Below are 15053 nucleotides of genomic sequence, written 5' to 3'. Positions count from 1 at the left end.
CAAAATAACTTTTACTAATATTATATAATTGGCACTACCTCATGCATATATTCATTGTAAATGAATGTTTATGACCTCATTATTCTGCACAATTGCTCAGACTCATAGTTTCCAAGTATTGACTATAGATTAGCTTGATTCCTCCTGAAGATGGACTTCTTTTACAGCACTGACTGTGGTGTCCCAGAGTTCTTTTAGAAAAGGTTCTCCTGAGCATATGCTGCCGACAGGGAATTATTAGTATTGTGTCTGCAGACACAAAAGCACTAACACAAAATAATCTCCTCAAAAGAAGGAACTAATATTAGAGCCAGAGAAATAGTAGAGTGGGTTGGGTGTTCACCTTGCACGTGGCCAATTTTGGACTAGTTTGGTCCCCAGCATCCCATATGGTTCCCCAAGCCTGCCAGGAGCAATTTCTGAGTGCAGAGCCAGGAGTAACCCTTGAATGTTGCTGGATGTGTCCCCTCAAAGAAAAAAAACTAAAGAAGGAACATCATCAGCCCTAACCAAAAATTAATAATTAATAATAGTTAAATTAATACTTAAATAATTAATGATTTTAACTGATTTTCTAATTTTGATCATTATTATTTCCATGTAAAATATTTAATTTGGCAGGAGTAGGTAATAAGCAGGCAAAACTTTTCTACATTATTTAAAATTTATAACATTTTTGTGATCCATAGTGATTTTAAAAGAGAAATTCGGCGTTTTATACACATGCAGTATAATATCTTATGTATTAGGGTACACAGTAAGAGGTTGAAATGTGGCCTCCTCATTGCATGCTCAGTAAAAATAACAACTGATCTGTCTTTTCCTCTCCCGGGTCATTTATCAAATGAAGCCCCAGGTTCACACACTGTACTCACTCCTCCACCCCCCAACACCCCATAGCTTCAATCACTTAATCTTTCACTGAGGGACATCAGTGGCATTTTAAAAATAAGTTCATTTTAGAATTTTTTTTTATCTCATGACCTAGAAAAAGGAGGAAAGAGGCCAAAAGAAAGGAACAAAAAAGAAGAAAAAGGAACTGAGAGCTAAAATGAGTAATCTGCGTTTTGTGATACTGGTTAGAACCTAATTTGTCAGTCTTTTCTCTTAGTTTAACACCTGAACTGAATTCTTACATCATTCAAATTTTAATTCTGATTGTAAGTTAATTCTAGAAGTTGGTTAATAGTATCTAATTTACTTGTTTAAATTTGAACAATTTAATTAGTGACAAAAGTTCAAAGAACTTAGTAAGAAATTGAACAGGCCAAAAAAGACACTGAAAATGTATTTATTCATTCATTCATTCATTAGAATTCATTCAAAGAATTTATTTTATTCCTTCATTCACTCATTCAAAAATGTTTAACTCCAACATGGTTTGGTGCATAGAGATGAGCAAATTCAACCTCCTAGAACTTATCTTTCGGATTGCAAAAAAGCAAGAAAGTATTAAGAATTTTTTTCTCTTTGTCATCAAGTGGTAATAAATAGCATAAAAAAATAAAGGCAAAGGTATGGAAAAGTAGAAATCAAAGAAAATATTATATACTGTTTAGAATGATGTTGCTTTTGTATCAAAGGATATGGAGGTAGGGTCATCATAAATTAAATAAATTAAGAAACACAAAGGACAGATGGTGGTTCGAATCCGGGCATCCCATATGGTTCCCCAGCCTGCCAGGAGCAATTTCTGAGTGCTGAGGCAGGAGTAACTCTTGAGTGCCGCTAAAACAAAACAAAACAAAACAAAAAGAATCTGAAATCGCATTTAAATAGAATCTTAAATTATTGAGCCAAAAACATTGTTTAGCTTATTGCTTAAAAGCATGCAGCACTGGGATTAAAGAGATAATAGAATAGGTAGGGCATTTGCCTTGCATATGGCCAACCCAGTTTTGATCACATGTAGTTCTCCTGAGCTGCCAAGAGGAATTTCTGAGTGAAGAGCCAGGTGATGCCCCTGAGTAACACTAGGTGTGGCTCAAAAAAATTAAAAACAATAAAAAAAGATCATGCAGTATTTTGTAGAATCTTTTTTAACACATAAATATAGGTGAAAGAAAGAACTATCCCAATGTTGATTATGTATAGAATGAATCAGCATTTACTGTCATGGAACAAACACCCCCTCGTTCATTACATTAAAACCACATGCAAACGTTAGCTCAAAGTCCTGTGGATTTGCAATTTGGTCTGATTTCACATTGTCTAATTCCTCAGTAGTCTTTCTTGGTTTGACTTTTACTGTTAGTAGTCAGCAGATTGGTCCCAGGTGGACTCCCTTAAAAGAATTTCAGTTGATGTCTCTCTTTCCAGTCCAAAGGAAACATACAGTATTTTAGGCCCACATTTCTAACTTTAAAGTTGCTAAGGTGATAGATAGACAATGTATTGTGTGTATATTTTTATACTATTTACCAAAATATGATCCAGTGTAGACTGAAAGACCAAAATAGTCTAGCCATCTGACCCAGGGAAGGACAGAACATTTTATCTGAAGTTTTAACTAAAATAATTTGTTCTAGGATTAGTACTGAAGACAGATACTTCAGGTGGCAGAGAGAACAAGAAGTACTCAGCTTGCACACAACCAGCCTGAGTTAAATTCTCAGCATTCCATATGGTCCTCCAAGCACTGCCAGGAATAACCCTTGCACATCACTGGGTGTGATTTTTCCCTTCTGTAAAAGAAAATAGAAAATACAGTGTACATGGCTAGTTAGACAGTCTTGAGGAAGACTTTGAGTGGTAGGCTAAATGCCATATTAAAGCCTCTGAGAAGGTAAACTCTTCTACATGTTACTCTCTTTGGATTTTGCTTCAAGCAAAGGCACTAGAAATATATGAAACCCCAAACATTCCCAAATAACTAAGGGATTCTAAGCTATTCTAAAAAAAATGGAAGATGGAGGGTCAGAGAGATAGCATGGTGGTAGGGTGTTTGCTTCACATGGTTTGAATCTCGGCATCCCATATGGTCCCCCGAGCCTGCCAGGGGCAACTTCTGAGCACAGAGCCAGGAGTAACCCTGAACGCTGCCAGGTGTGACCCAAAAACAAACAAAAAAAAAAGAAAAGAAAAGAAAAGAAAAGAAAAGAAAAGAAAAGAAGAGAAAAGAAAAGAAAAGAAAATGGAAGATGGGAGAATTTCATTGCCTGAATTCAAATTGTATAGTTAAGCAGTGGTAATCAATAGCAGAGAGGTACTGGACTACAGATACACTCTTAGACAAGTGGAATATAATTGATAGTCCAGAGATAACCTTTCAAATTTGTGGACAGCTAATCTATGACAAAGTTGCTGGAAGCATAAAGTAGAACAAGAAAAACCACTATAAATAATGACAATGAGAATGTTGGATGGCCACATGTATGAAAGCAAACAGAATCTGTATCATACACATAAGTTAATTTGAAATGGACTAAAAACATTGAAATTAGACTGAATTTCTAAGATGCACTGAGGAAAACATAGGTGAATCTTTTCTAGATGTGGTCCTCCTTTGGTCTAAAGGTATCCTTAGTGATTTATACTATTGACAAAGACAATAAAACAAATGGAGTGACAAAAATTAAAATGATTTTACATGCAAAAGAAGTTAAAACTAAAATGAAAAATTTACAGAATGGGAGTATTTTCACACATATATAAGATAAAGGATTAATATTCAAGATACATAAAACACTCACAAAACTCAAAAAAAGAATCCAAAGCCTCATCAAAAATAAAAAGAGGACCAAAGAGATAATACAGCAGATTGGGCACTAACCTTGCATGCAGATGACACAGGTTAGGTTCCCCACTTCCCTATTTGGTCCCCTAAGTCTTGCCAGGAATGAGAATGATCCTTGGGCACAGAACCATGAGTAAGCCTTGAACATCACTGGGTGTGGCCAAAAAAAGGGTAGTGGAAAAAATAAAAAAAACGTTTTCTGAAGATTTACAGTGGCTCAAAAATATAAGACAAACTGTTTATATCTTAGTATGAGGAAAATGCAACTCAAACCATTAATGAGATATCATCTCATCAAAAGGACCACAAACAACCAGTGTTTGATGGGGATGTGGTGAGAAAGGAACTCTTATTCACTGTTAGTAGCAATGTAGTTTGATTCAACCTCTGTGGAAAGAATATGAAGGCTTTTTCAAAAACCAATAAATAGGATTAAAGAGATAGTACAGGAGGTAAGGTGTTTTTGCCTTTCATGCCTCTGACACCAGTTTGATTCCAGGCACCACATATGGACCCCAGAGAACAACCAGGAATGTACTCTGAACACAGAGCCATGAGTAGCCAGCTACTAAGCACTGCAACTATGATCTACAATCAGATGAACATTTGTTACAACCATAACAAGGTTGTAATATATGTGATGAACACTATGCAGCTGTAAGAAAAAATCTTGCAGTTTGCTGTAACTTGGATGGAACTGGGGGAAAGGGATTAGCAAAATATGTCAGGAGTTAGCAAAATATGTCAGACAAATACGGGATGATTTCATTCATCTGTGGTATACAGGGTAATAAAACAAGGAATAGAAATATAAGATGATCAACCATTGGTACTGAATTTCAAAACTCATTGGTCTGAGTCAAAACCAAGCTGGGGTTGGCAAAGCAGGGGGACAGGAGGAAAGCTGAAGAATGAAGAGTAACTAGAAGCAACAGGAATACTTATTGGTGGTGGGGAGATGCAGTAATTGTACACCAAGACCATAGATCTGAACATACTATTGGTAAACATGCTATCAACTACAACAAAAAATAGACACTAGAATTTTTACATTTCTGAGAAATGATTAATCAATGATAAACTCTTCACACAGGTGGTGGCACGGGAGCTGCTGGCTCAAAAAACCAAAGAGTATGAAGAAAGACCACTCTTAACCTTGCTCCAAAGCTGGGCTGACTCTGCGGGCAGCATGCTGAAAACCAGGTATATAATTGCTCAAGTTGTCACTATTTCTGCCTCTCAGTGTCTTATGATCAAATCTGATTACATAGAAAATTTTCATATTTGACATATATTAATACCAAAATGTGAAAAGTCATTGTTCATACACCCAATCTCCAAGTTTAGAACTAAAGTGTTGCTAATTCTATTCTTCCTACTTGTGTTCCTTCTTTATTATATGCTCACTATTCCAAGCTTTTACATTAGAACCCAATAAGGTACCCGATTACTACCATTTTGCAGATGGAAAATTGAGGCATGGAGGTTAAATATTTTGCCCAAAGTTGCATGGGAATAAGAGAAGACTAGTGTTTTTAACTAGATAGCCTGGTCTCAGGATCCTTTAGGTTGTTTTTAATGGTTTTTCAGTATTGTCTCTAAACCTGATAAATATAGCATAATATATGTGGTATTCTGTAGCTTCCTGTTTTTACTCAATAGTTTGTTTCCACGATTGTTACAGTAGTCATTAAATGTAGCTGAAAAGTTGTTTTCTTGTCTCAAAGTTCTGTCAGGTGTACATACCACTATGTTGATATCTGCTATCAGTGAATATCTTTTTGATATTTTGCATCAAGCTTAAGAACAATCTTCTATATATTTTCTGGAGAATGTATGCAAGATTTCTTACAGAGCTTTCAAATTTAGTTGCTGTGACTCAGACTGAGAAGCACATTTTAACATCAGCTCAGACACCCACACATCTATAATCTCTCTCCCCAACCCCCAACTGACATAACTGATGCAAACATTTCAAGAAATTCAAGAAAGAGATTATCGCATTACTCATAAAGTTCTTGCTTAAACATTTATTTAAAATATAGTGACCACAGTCCTTTAAACTGATCAAATGATCTCTGAGTGATTTCCAATTTCTTGTTTGCAAACGCTTTCCATGAATATATGTTGCTTTGAAATGAAATCCACTGGGTTGTGGCAAAGTTCAACCTTACAAGACAATGCCAGATGATTTCACAGTGATTGTACAATTCAAACATCTCCAGTAGCAAGCACACCAGAGCCTATCTTCACCAGTAGTTGGCATTCTAAGATTTCTGAGTTCTTGGCAATAGAGTATATATAGATTTCTCACTGTGACTTGAAACTGCATTTTCCTTTCTGATTTTAAGACACTATGTTTTCACATTCTCCATTTATAGCTTTTCTGGGGTGAAATGCATGTTGGCGTCATTTGCCAGTTTTTCTGTTTTTCTTTGTCTTTAAGAGGTTCATTATCTTTTATTGTTACAGATGGTTGTTCAATTATCTTCCCCAGGTTTGTGGCTTGTGATCTATTTTCTTTATGATGTCTTTGACATTGACTATTAAATTGAAATAAAATGTATTAAGGACTTGATAAACCAATCTAAAATATTATCTAAATCTTATATAAATTATAAAAGTATATTTATATAATTATAATATATATTATGTTACAGCTTTACAGCTGTACAGCTTGTGCCACTGCTCCAGCCCTTGTATTTATATTTTATGTATATTTTTCTTAAGTATTCACTGTTTTACATCTTACCTTCTTTAAGACTATGTTTCATTCACCTTCATGTTTCATTCTTATATTCATTATACATTTGTCTATGGTATGAGGAAGTCAATTTCTTTCACTTATTTTCTTAGGAATTGTCTGTTGTTCTAGTACCCCTGATTATATTAGCAATTCTCTCCTAGCAATTGAAGTTTTCCTCTGGCATTTACTAATTTTCTACATATGGGAGAATTTATTTTGGTAATACATTGTTCCTGATCTATTTATATAGCTTCATTTCAACAATGCATTGTTGTCATATGCTAGATTTATAATTATGTATAATTTATGTACAATAGGAGATAAAATTTAAAATTATATTGAATAATGTAAATATTCTACATAATTTTTAGATTGGTTTATCAAGTCCTTAAGAACAAAACAAACACAATCTGCTGATCTAAAGGAAAAAATATTGTATGATTCCACTTATCTTGACATCTAGAGTAGTCAAATTCAGAGACAAAGATGAATAGTATTGCCTGAAACTGGGAGAAAGGGGTGGGAATGAAGAGCTAATGTCTAATGAGTACAGGCACATTACAGGTCTAATGAATAGATGAGAAAAATTCTAGTCCCTATGAGCAATTTTGGCTACTTGATAATGTGGATGTGCTCCATGCTGCTGAACTGTATTATTTAACATGAGTCAAAATGTGAGGTTTTGTGTTTGTCTCTATTTGATAACAAAGTTAAAAATTCTGCTGTGATTTTCTTTGAAGGTGTTTTAAATTTATAGATCATGGAAAAATTTACATTTGTGAATTATGCTCCTTTCAAAGATTTAAATCTTCTTTATATATAGTAGATTCTTAGACTTATTGCTAAGTGTTTGTATAATTTTGTTGTTGTCAAAAGTATACTTTAGAATTATAGATTAGATAGTACAACAATTAGAGAAGGTTGACTTGGGTTCATTTCCTACACTACATATAGTTACCTGAACTCTGCCAGGTGTAATATCTTGAGCACAGAGCCAAGAGTACACCCTGAACATGTTATCCAGGAGTGGGCCCCATATCAAATACATACATACATACATACATACATACATACATACATACATGCATATGTATACACACATAAATGTTTTTGTTGCTGCTAGCTTATAAATGCAGTTCACCTGTGTAGTTAATGTTGGCTTTAATGTTTTCTTTAAAATGTGTTTATAGAGAGCCGGAAAGGCAGAGCACTTTCCTTGTATGCAGTTGACCTGAGTCTGATCCACAGCATCTCATATAATGAGGTTTTACAAACTGTAATCTGACTCCAGGAAGATGGGTTTGGAGCAGGGGTCACTGCAGGAAATAAATTAAGCCAAGCTTGTGAGGGTGAAATATGTGGGTAGTTTCCAATTTCCTGGAGAAATTTGCCCACCAAACCAAACTGTCCTTTATAAAGCAGTTCAAATCACTGGGCACTGGGCAGAGAATTTCAGAGAGAGGCAGACAAAAGGCTTAACTTGAACTAGTTGCTTCTAGGTAGGCCTTTGACTTGTAAAGAAGGGGGGGGGGCAAGAAACCAAGGAAGGTCTTTGTTTTGGGTAAAAGAAGTTGTAAACCAATACCATATGGTCCCCCAAGTCCACAGAAGTGATTCCAAAGTGCAGAGCTATAAATAACTCTTGAGCACTGCTGGGTGTAGCTCAAAAACAAAAACAAAACAAAACAAAAAAACCAAAAAAAAACAAAAAAACAAAAACACAATACCAAAATGTGGCAAGGGAGTTTTGTTTTTCTTACAAGCAATCAATCCATCTGCAAATTATGATTTTTTAAAATTATTCCTTTTCAGTGTTACTCATTTTATTTTATTTTATTTTATTTTGCTTTTGGGGCCACATTCAGTGATGCTCAGGGGTTGCTCCTGGCTATGCTCTCAGAAATCGCTCCTGGCTTGGGGGATCTTATAAGATGTTGGGGGATCAAACCACGGATTGTCCTAGGTTAGTGTTTGCAAGACAAACGCCCTACCGCTTGCCAAATGTTACTGATTTTAATATATTTTAATGTAGAAGGCATTTTCTAGTTTTATTTTTGTTTTATAAAGAAATAATTTGACAATTTATTGTTAAGAATGATATTTGATGGTAGCAGGAATGTTGCACTGGTAAAGGCAGGTTTTCTATTTATGACTGAAACCCAACTACAATCATGCTTGTAATTATGGTGCTTAAATAAAGATTTTATTAAAAAAAAAAGCAGAATGATATTTGGGGCCTAGAAATATAGCTCAAATAGCAGAGAACATGCCAAGCCGGTGTGAGGCCCCAAGTTCAGTCTCTATTTATTTTTTTTATTTTTTATTTTTTGGTTTTTTTTTTTTTTTTGGTTTGGGTCACACCCGGCAGTGCTCAGGGGTTACTCCTGGCTGTCTGCTCAGAAATAGCTCCTGGCAGGCACGGGGGACCATATGGGACACCGGGATTCGAACCAACCACCTTTGGTCCTGGATCGGCTGCTTGCAAGGCAAACACCGCTGTGCTATCTCTCCGGACCCAAGTTCAGTCTCTAGTCCCATATGTCTCTCTTGACACTACAGCCTAGCCTTTGTGGCCCCTGAGTACCACTGGATATAGTTTATTATAAAACTTCATATTATTATAAAAATTTTCCCAATTTCTCTCCCATATCCCAAACCCACCCCAGCCTTCATTTATGGCAGACTTTCTTTCCCTGTCACTCATTCTCTCTTCCCCATTTTTCTTTTAGGTACAATGGTTTGCAATACTGTTATGGAAGGGATATAATGCACATCATTTACTTCCTTTAAGTTCTGGGTCCTTGAACAGAGTAATTATTTCAAATATTGTTATAGTGATCACTTCTTAAGCCTAACCATACTTTCCTCATCATTTCTATTGCCTTTGGGTATTATTCACATACTATGTGTTTCTTTTTTTTAAATATTCTATAAATGAATGTAATTATTTTATGTCTGTCCCTCTCCCTCTGATTCATTTCAGTCAGTATCATATTCTCCATGTCTATCCCCATATAGGAAAATTTTATTAATTTTTTAACTAACAACTAACAACTGCTTTGCATTCTGTAGATGTACTACAAATACTTTATCCACTAATTTGTTCTTAAGCACTTGGATTATTTCCAGATCCTAGATATTATAAGTAGTGCTGCCATAAATATAGAACCGAAGATACTTTTTCTGCAGTGTTTTTGGGTTCATAGAATATATTCCAACAAAGAGGAGTGCTGGATAATATGAAAGCTCAATTTCTAGATTTTTGAGTAATGTCCATATTGTTTACCAAGAAGGCTGGACCAGTCAACATTCCCACCAAAAGTGAATGAGAGTCCCTTTTTCCCAGCATCTGTGCCAGCATTGGTTGTACTTGTTTTTTGTTTGTTTGTTTGTTTTGGTTTTGGGTCATACCCAGCAGCCCTCTGGGATTACTACTGGCTCTACGCTCAGAAATCACTCCTGGCAGGCTCGGGGGATCTTATGGGATGCTGGGATTTGAACCACCATCCTTCTGTATGCAAGGCAAACGTCCTACCTCCATGCTATCTCTCTGGCCCTGGTTGTTCTTGTTCTTTGTGGTATGTGTCATTCTGGCTATTGTAAATAGTGCTGCCATGAACATGAGACTAATGATGCATTTTATGCAGTATGTTTTTGGGTTACTAGGATATATATCTTGGAGTGGTATTACTAGATCATATGAAAGCTCAATTTCTAGTTTTTTTGAGATATATACATTTTATTTTCCAAAAAGGCTGTACCAGTGAGCATTTCTATCACCAGTGAATGACATTCCCTTTCTCTGCACATTCATGCCAGTACTGGTCAGTTTTCTTTGAAATGTGTCAGACTCTGTGCTGTGAGATGATATATTTTAATTTGCATCTCTCTAATGGTTAATGATGTGGAGCATTGTTTCATGCATTTTTTTGCCATCAATTTCTTCTTTGAGGAAATGTCTGCTCATTATTTCTTTCCATTTTTGGATGGGGTTAGATATTTTTTCTTGTTAAGCTCTGTTAGTATCTTATATCTTAGATAGTAACCCCTTATCAGATGGCTATTGGGTGAACAGTTTCTCCCATTCCATAGAAAGACTTTGTATCCTCGTCACCATTTTTTTAGAGGTGCAGAAGCTTGTCAATTTAATGAAGTTTTGTTTATCTTTGCTTCCCCTTGCTTAGCCAGTGATATTTCATCCTTGAAGATGCCTTTAGCTTCAATGTCACGGAGTGAGTTGTACTTTATGGTTTCAGGTGTGATAATAAGGTTTTTGATCCATTTTAATTTGACCTTTGTACACAATGTTAAATAAATGTATAAATTTACTCTTTTGCAAGCAGTTGACCAGTTTTCCCAATACCACTTGTTGAAGAGGCTTTCCTTGCTCCGCTTCATATTTCTTGACTCTTTATCAAGGATTAATTGATCATATACCTGAGGGTCAGTTTCAGGATATTCAAGTCTATTCCATTGATCTGAATGTCTTTATTCTAGTACTGTGCTGTTTTAATGACTACTGCTTTACATTGCAATTTGAAGTTGGAGAAAGTGATGCCTCCCATCTCCTTTTCTCAAGAATTGCTTTAGGTTTTCATGGAGGTTTGTTATTCCATATGAATTTCAGAAATATTTCATCTATTTATTTGAGCAACATCATGAGTATAATTAAAGGAATTGCATTAAATATGTAAATTGCTTTGCAAAGTGTTGCCATTTTTAGTATGTTAATACTTCCAATCCATGAGCAACAATAATATCTCCATTTCTTTATGTCCTCTTTTATTTCTTGAAGTAGTGCTTGGTAATTTTGTAGTCTTTATAGTTTTAGCTCTTCAGTTAAGTTGATTCTGGGGAACTAGATTTTCTGAGACATAACTAAGAATTAAATTTTTTTGTTTGTTTTTATGGTTTTTGATTTTGGGGCCACAACTTGTGACACACAGGTGGTATTCTATTAAGTCACTCCTCAAAGGCTCAAGAAACCACACAACATGCTGGAAACCAATCTGGGTCAGTTGTGTGCTAGGCAAATGCCCCGACCACTGTGCTATTCACTCTGGTCCCTGGAATTGTTTTTTAAACATCTGTTCTCTCATTATATGTATATAGGAAATCCATGGAATTTTGCTTGTTAATTTTGTAGCCTTCTACCTTACTATAAAAATTATTGTTTTTAGAAGCTTTTCTTTAGTTTTAAAATTTTCTAAATATAATCGATTATCCACAATTAGAGCTTGACTTCTTTCTTTACAATCTGAATGCCCTTGATATATTTTTCTTGCCTACTTGCTATAAGTATTTTCAGTACCTATTGAATAGAATGGATGTATGAGAGTAGGCACACTTGTCTTGTGCCTGATATTAAAGGAAAGGCTTTAATTTTTCCCCATCAATTATAAAGTTTGTTGTGGGCTTGTGGTAAATGACTTTGACTATATTGAAGAAAGTTCCATTAATATAGCCATAGTTAAAACAATATAGCCATTTTGTTGAGATTTGTTTATCATGATAGATGCTTACCAAATGCTTTCTCTGCATCTATTGATTTGATCACATAATTTTTATTCCTTCTTTTACTGATATGCTGTATGAGGTTGACTGACTTCTGTATATTAAAACATACTTGCATCCCTGGAATTAATGCTACTTGGCCATGATATCTGATATTTTTGATGGATTGTTGGATTCTATTTGCTAGTATTTTGTTAAGGATATTTTCATTTGTGTTCATCAAAGTTACAAGTCTGTAATTCTTTATGTTATGGTGTCTATCTTTTTTTTTGGTATCAGAATGATGTTAGCTTCACAGAAACTATTTTCGAGTGTTTCTATTTCTTCAATTTTCTGAAAGAGCCTAAAATATTTGTCAGTAAATGATGTTTAAAAGTTGAAAGAATATATCTGGGTTTGAGCTTGTGTTTTGGGGGAAGACCTTGGAATAATTTCAGCTTGCTCAATAGTAATAGGTGTGTTCAGGTACATCATCTTGGTTCAGTCTTGGAAATTTATAGAAATAATATCCATTTCTTGGGCCACAGCAATAGCACAGTGTTAGTGTGTTTGCCTTACATAAAAAAGAAGATGGGAGGAACCACTTTTCTCAATTTCAAATTGTACTATAAACCAGTAGTCATTAATACAAGATAATACTGGAATAAAGACAGACTCTCAGATAATGAAATATACTCAAATATTCTGAGATTGACCCTCAGGTATATGACCTTAGATAAAGAGGCAGAAATATGAAGAGGAGAAAGGAAATCCTCTTTAACAAGTGGTGTTGGAAAAACTAGTCATATACATGCAATAAAAAGTGAACTCAGACCTTCCTTTAACACCATGCACAAAGTTCCAATTAAAATGAATTAAAGGTATTGATATTAGATTTGAAACTATAAGGTGTCTAGAAGAAAAAGTAGACAAACACTGCATAACATTGAGACTAAAGGCATCTTCAAGGAAGATACACCACTGTCCAAGCAAGCGAAAGCAGAGATAAACAAATGGAACTACATTAAACTGAAAAGATTCAGTATTTCCTTTTTCAAAGTAAACAGTGACTAGGATACAAATGCCACCCATGGAATGGGATAAACTATTCACCCAATACCTAGCTGATAAGGGGCTAATATCTCAGATATACAGAAACTTAAGAAAAATATCTAAACCCATCAAAAAATGGAGAGAAGAAATGACCAGACATTTTCTCAGAGAAGAAATACAGATGATCAAAATGGCACCTGAAAAAATTTTCACATTGATAAATATCAGGGAGATGCAAATAAAAACAACAATTAGATATCATCTCATATCACAGAGACTGATATCACAAAGAACCAAAACAACTAGTGCTGACATGGATGCGGGGAGAATGGGACTTTCATTTAATGCTGATAGAAATGCTCACTGGTACAGGCTTTTTGGAAAACGTATGGATATTCCTCCAAAAACTAAAAATTTAGCTTTCATATAATCCAGCAATACCACTCTTAAGCACCTAACGCCTGGAGCAGGGACTCTGTCTACAACTGATGAGGCATTCTTTGGGGTAGTCTCATGGTTGCTCAAGTGGATTTTTCCATCATAGATTATTAAATTAGATTTTATTTGGTTTAAAGTTATAAAAATAGCTTGGTTTAGGGTTAAGGGACCCTGGCCTCTTTTCACATATATGGCTACCTTCTTTGTTCCAACAGTCAAAATAAAACAAACTGACAGAGTAATTTATACATTGGTTACTCTGGTAGTGGTTCTTTTGTTATTATAGTTTGTATTATCAAGAAATACAAAATATTTGAGCCAAACTTTCTGAAATGCTTTCAACAGTTTCTGGTGCAACCTCTATTTCAGAAAGCATCAAACTCTAGAAAACAAAAGTGTATTTTCAGTAATTACATGTGGTCATGCCAAAATCCTAAGGCTAGTGATTCATTACCTCCTGCTAGTGCTAAATCAGAGGAGATGCCAGCCACTTTATTGGCTGATATTGAATTACTAAATGAAATGAATGCCAAAGATGAGATAGTGACAGTTCAATCCAATGCTGAATCAGAAAGTAGTCTTATACAATTACTACTCACCCCTCCCCACCTATTCAATTTCTAAGAGAAATTGACACTATTAAGACCCAAAACTAATTCTTTTCCATCAGGAAAACAATAAAACTTTAATCTATGTGTTTAAATATGTTTAAATATGAAATATCTTGGTGAATTTAAGAAAGTGTTCTTGGAGTATGGCCCACTTTCTCCATTTTGTGTTGAAAATTTTGGTACCTGGTGCGACAGTGGGTGTGTTGAACCCATCAGGACTTTAATACTGTAGTATCTGAGTGTCCCAACTTTTACAATGAAAGATGTTGTTTTCTGAAGGAGATAAGACTAAGACTAATAGCCTATATCACTCTGGAAGGATAGTTGCAAGAGTTCCATTTACTTACGAGCTGCTGATAGGAGAAGGGGAGTTATCAGAAATAAATAAGTAGGCAAAATTACCTCGTGCTGTTTTGAGACTCAGCCAGCTAGCATAGGAGGCTTAGAAACAATTATTTTGATGCCAAATTTAAGGGTAGCTATACAAAGATTTTCCAGGGAATTTCTGAGCCATATGCAGAATTTCTAGGGAAACTGACTGAGGCTATCTGGAGGAAGGATTCTCACAAAGGAAAAAAATTAGACACCGGTGCAATACATGAACAGTGTATATGTCTTCATTTCCTTGTGTCATCTTTTATTTCTTGAAACAGTGTTTTATAGTTTTCTTTGTATTTAGTTAAGTTGACTCTATGGTATTGGAATTTCTGTGGCATTAATGTGAATGGAATTGATTTTTATGGCCATTTTTATCATTATTTGTGTATAAGAAGGCCATTGATTTTTGCATGTTAACTTTATAGACTGTCACTTTATTATATAAATCTATTGTTTCTAAAAGCTACTTGGTAGAGTCTTTGTGGTTTTATGAATATAGTAGCATGCCATCTGCAAACAGTGAGTGCTTGACTTTCTCTTTTCCTATCTGGATGTCCTTGATATCTTTTTCTTGCCTAATTACTATGGCTAGTACTTC

General features: G+C 35.0%; 1 protein-coding gene across 1 annotated transcript in view; it reads left to right on the top strand.

Annotated features, from left to right (window-relative positions):
* The window catches only part of ACOXL (acyl-CoA oxidase like), a 424916-nt gene that overhangs the window by 290027 nt on the left and 119836 nt on the right, over window positions 1-15053 (top strand). The window contains 1 exon segment of the mRNA XM_049784649.1: window positions 4830-4939. Coding sequence (XP_049640606.1) covers window positions 4830-4939 — 110 coding nt within the window.

Source organism: Suncus etruscus, chromosome 12 (assembly GCF_024139225.1).
Source record: "Suncus etruscus isolate mSunEtr1 chromosome 12, mSunEtr1.pri.cur, whole genome shotgun sequence".
Taxonomy (NCBI): Eukaryota; Metazoa; Chordata; class Mammalia; order Eulipotyphla; family Soricidae; genus Suncus; species Suncus etruscus.
The sequence above is the reverse complement of the archived record's forward strand: the minus strand, read 5'-3'. Positions and strand labels throughout refer to the sequence as shown.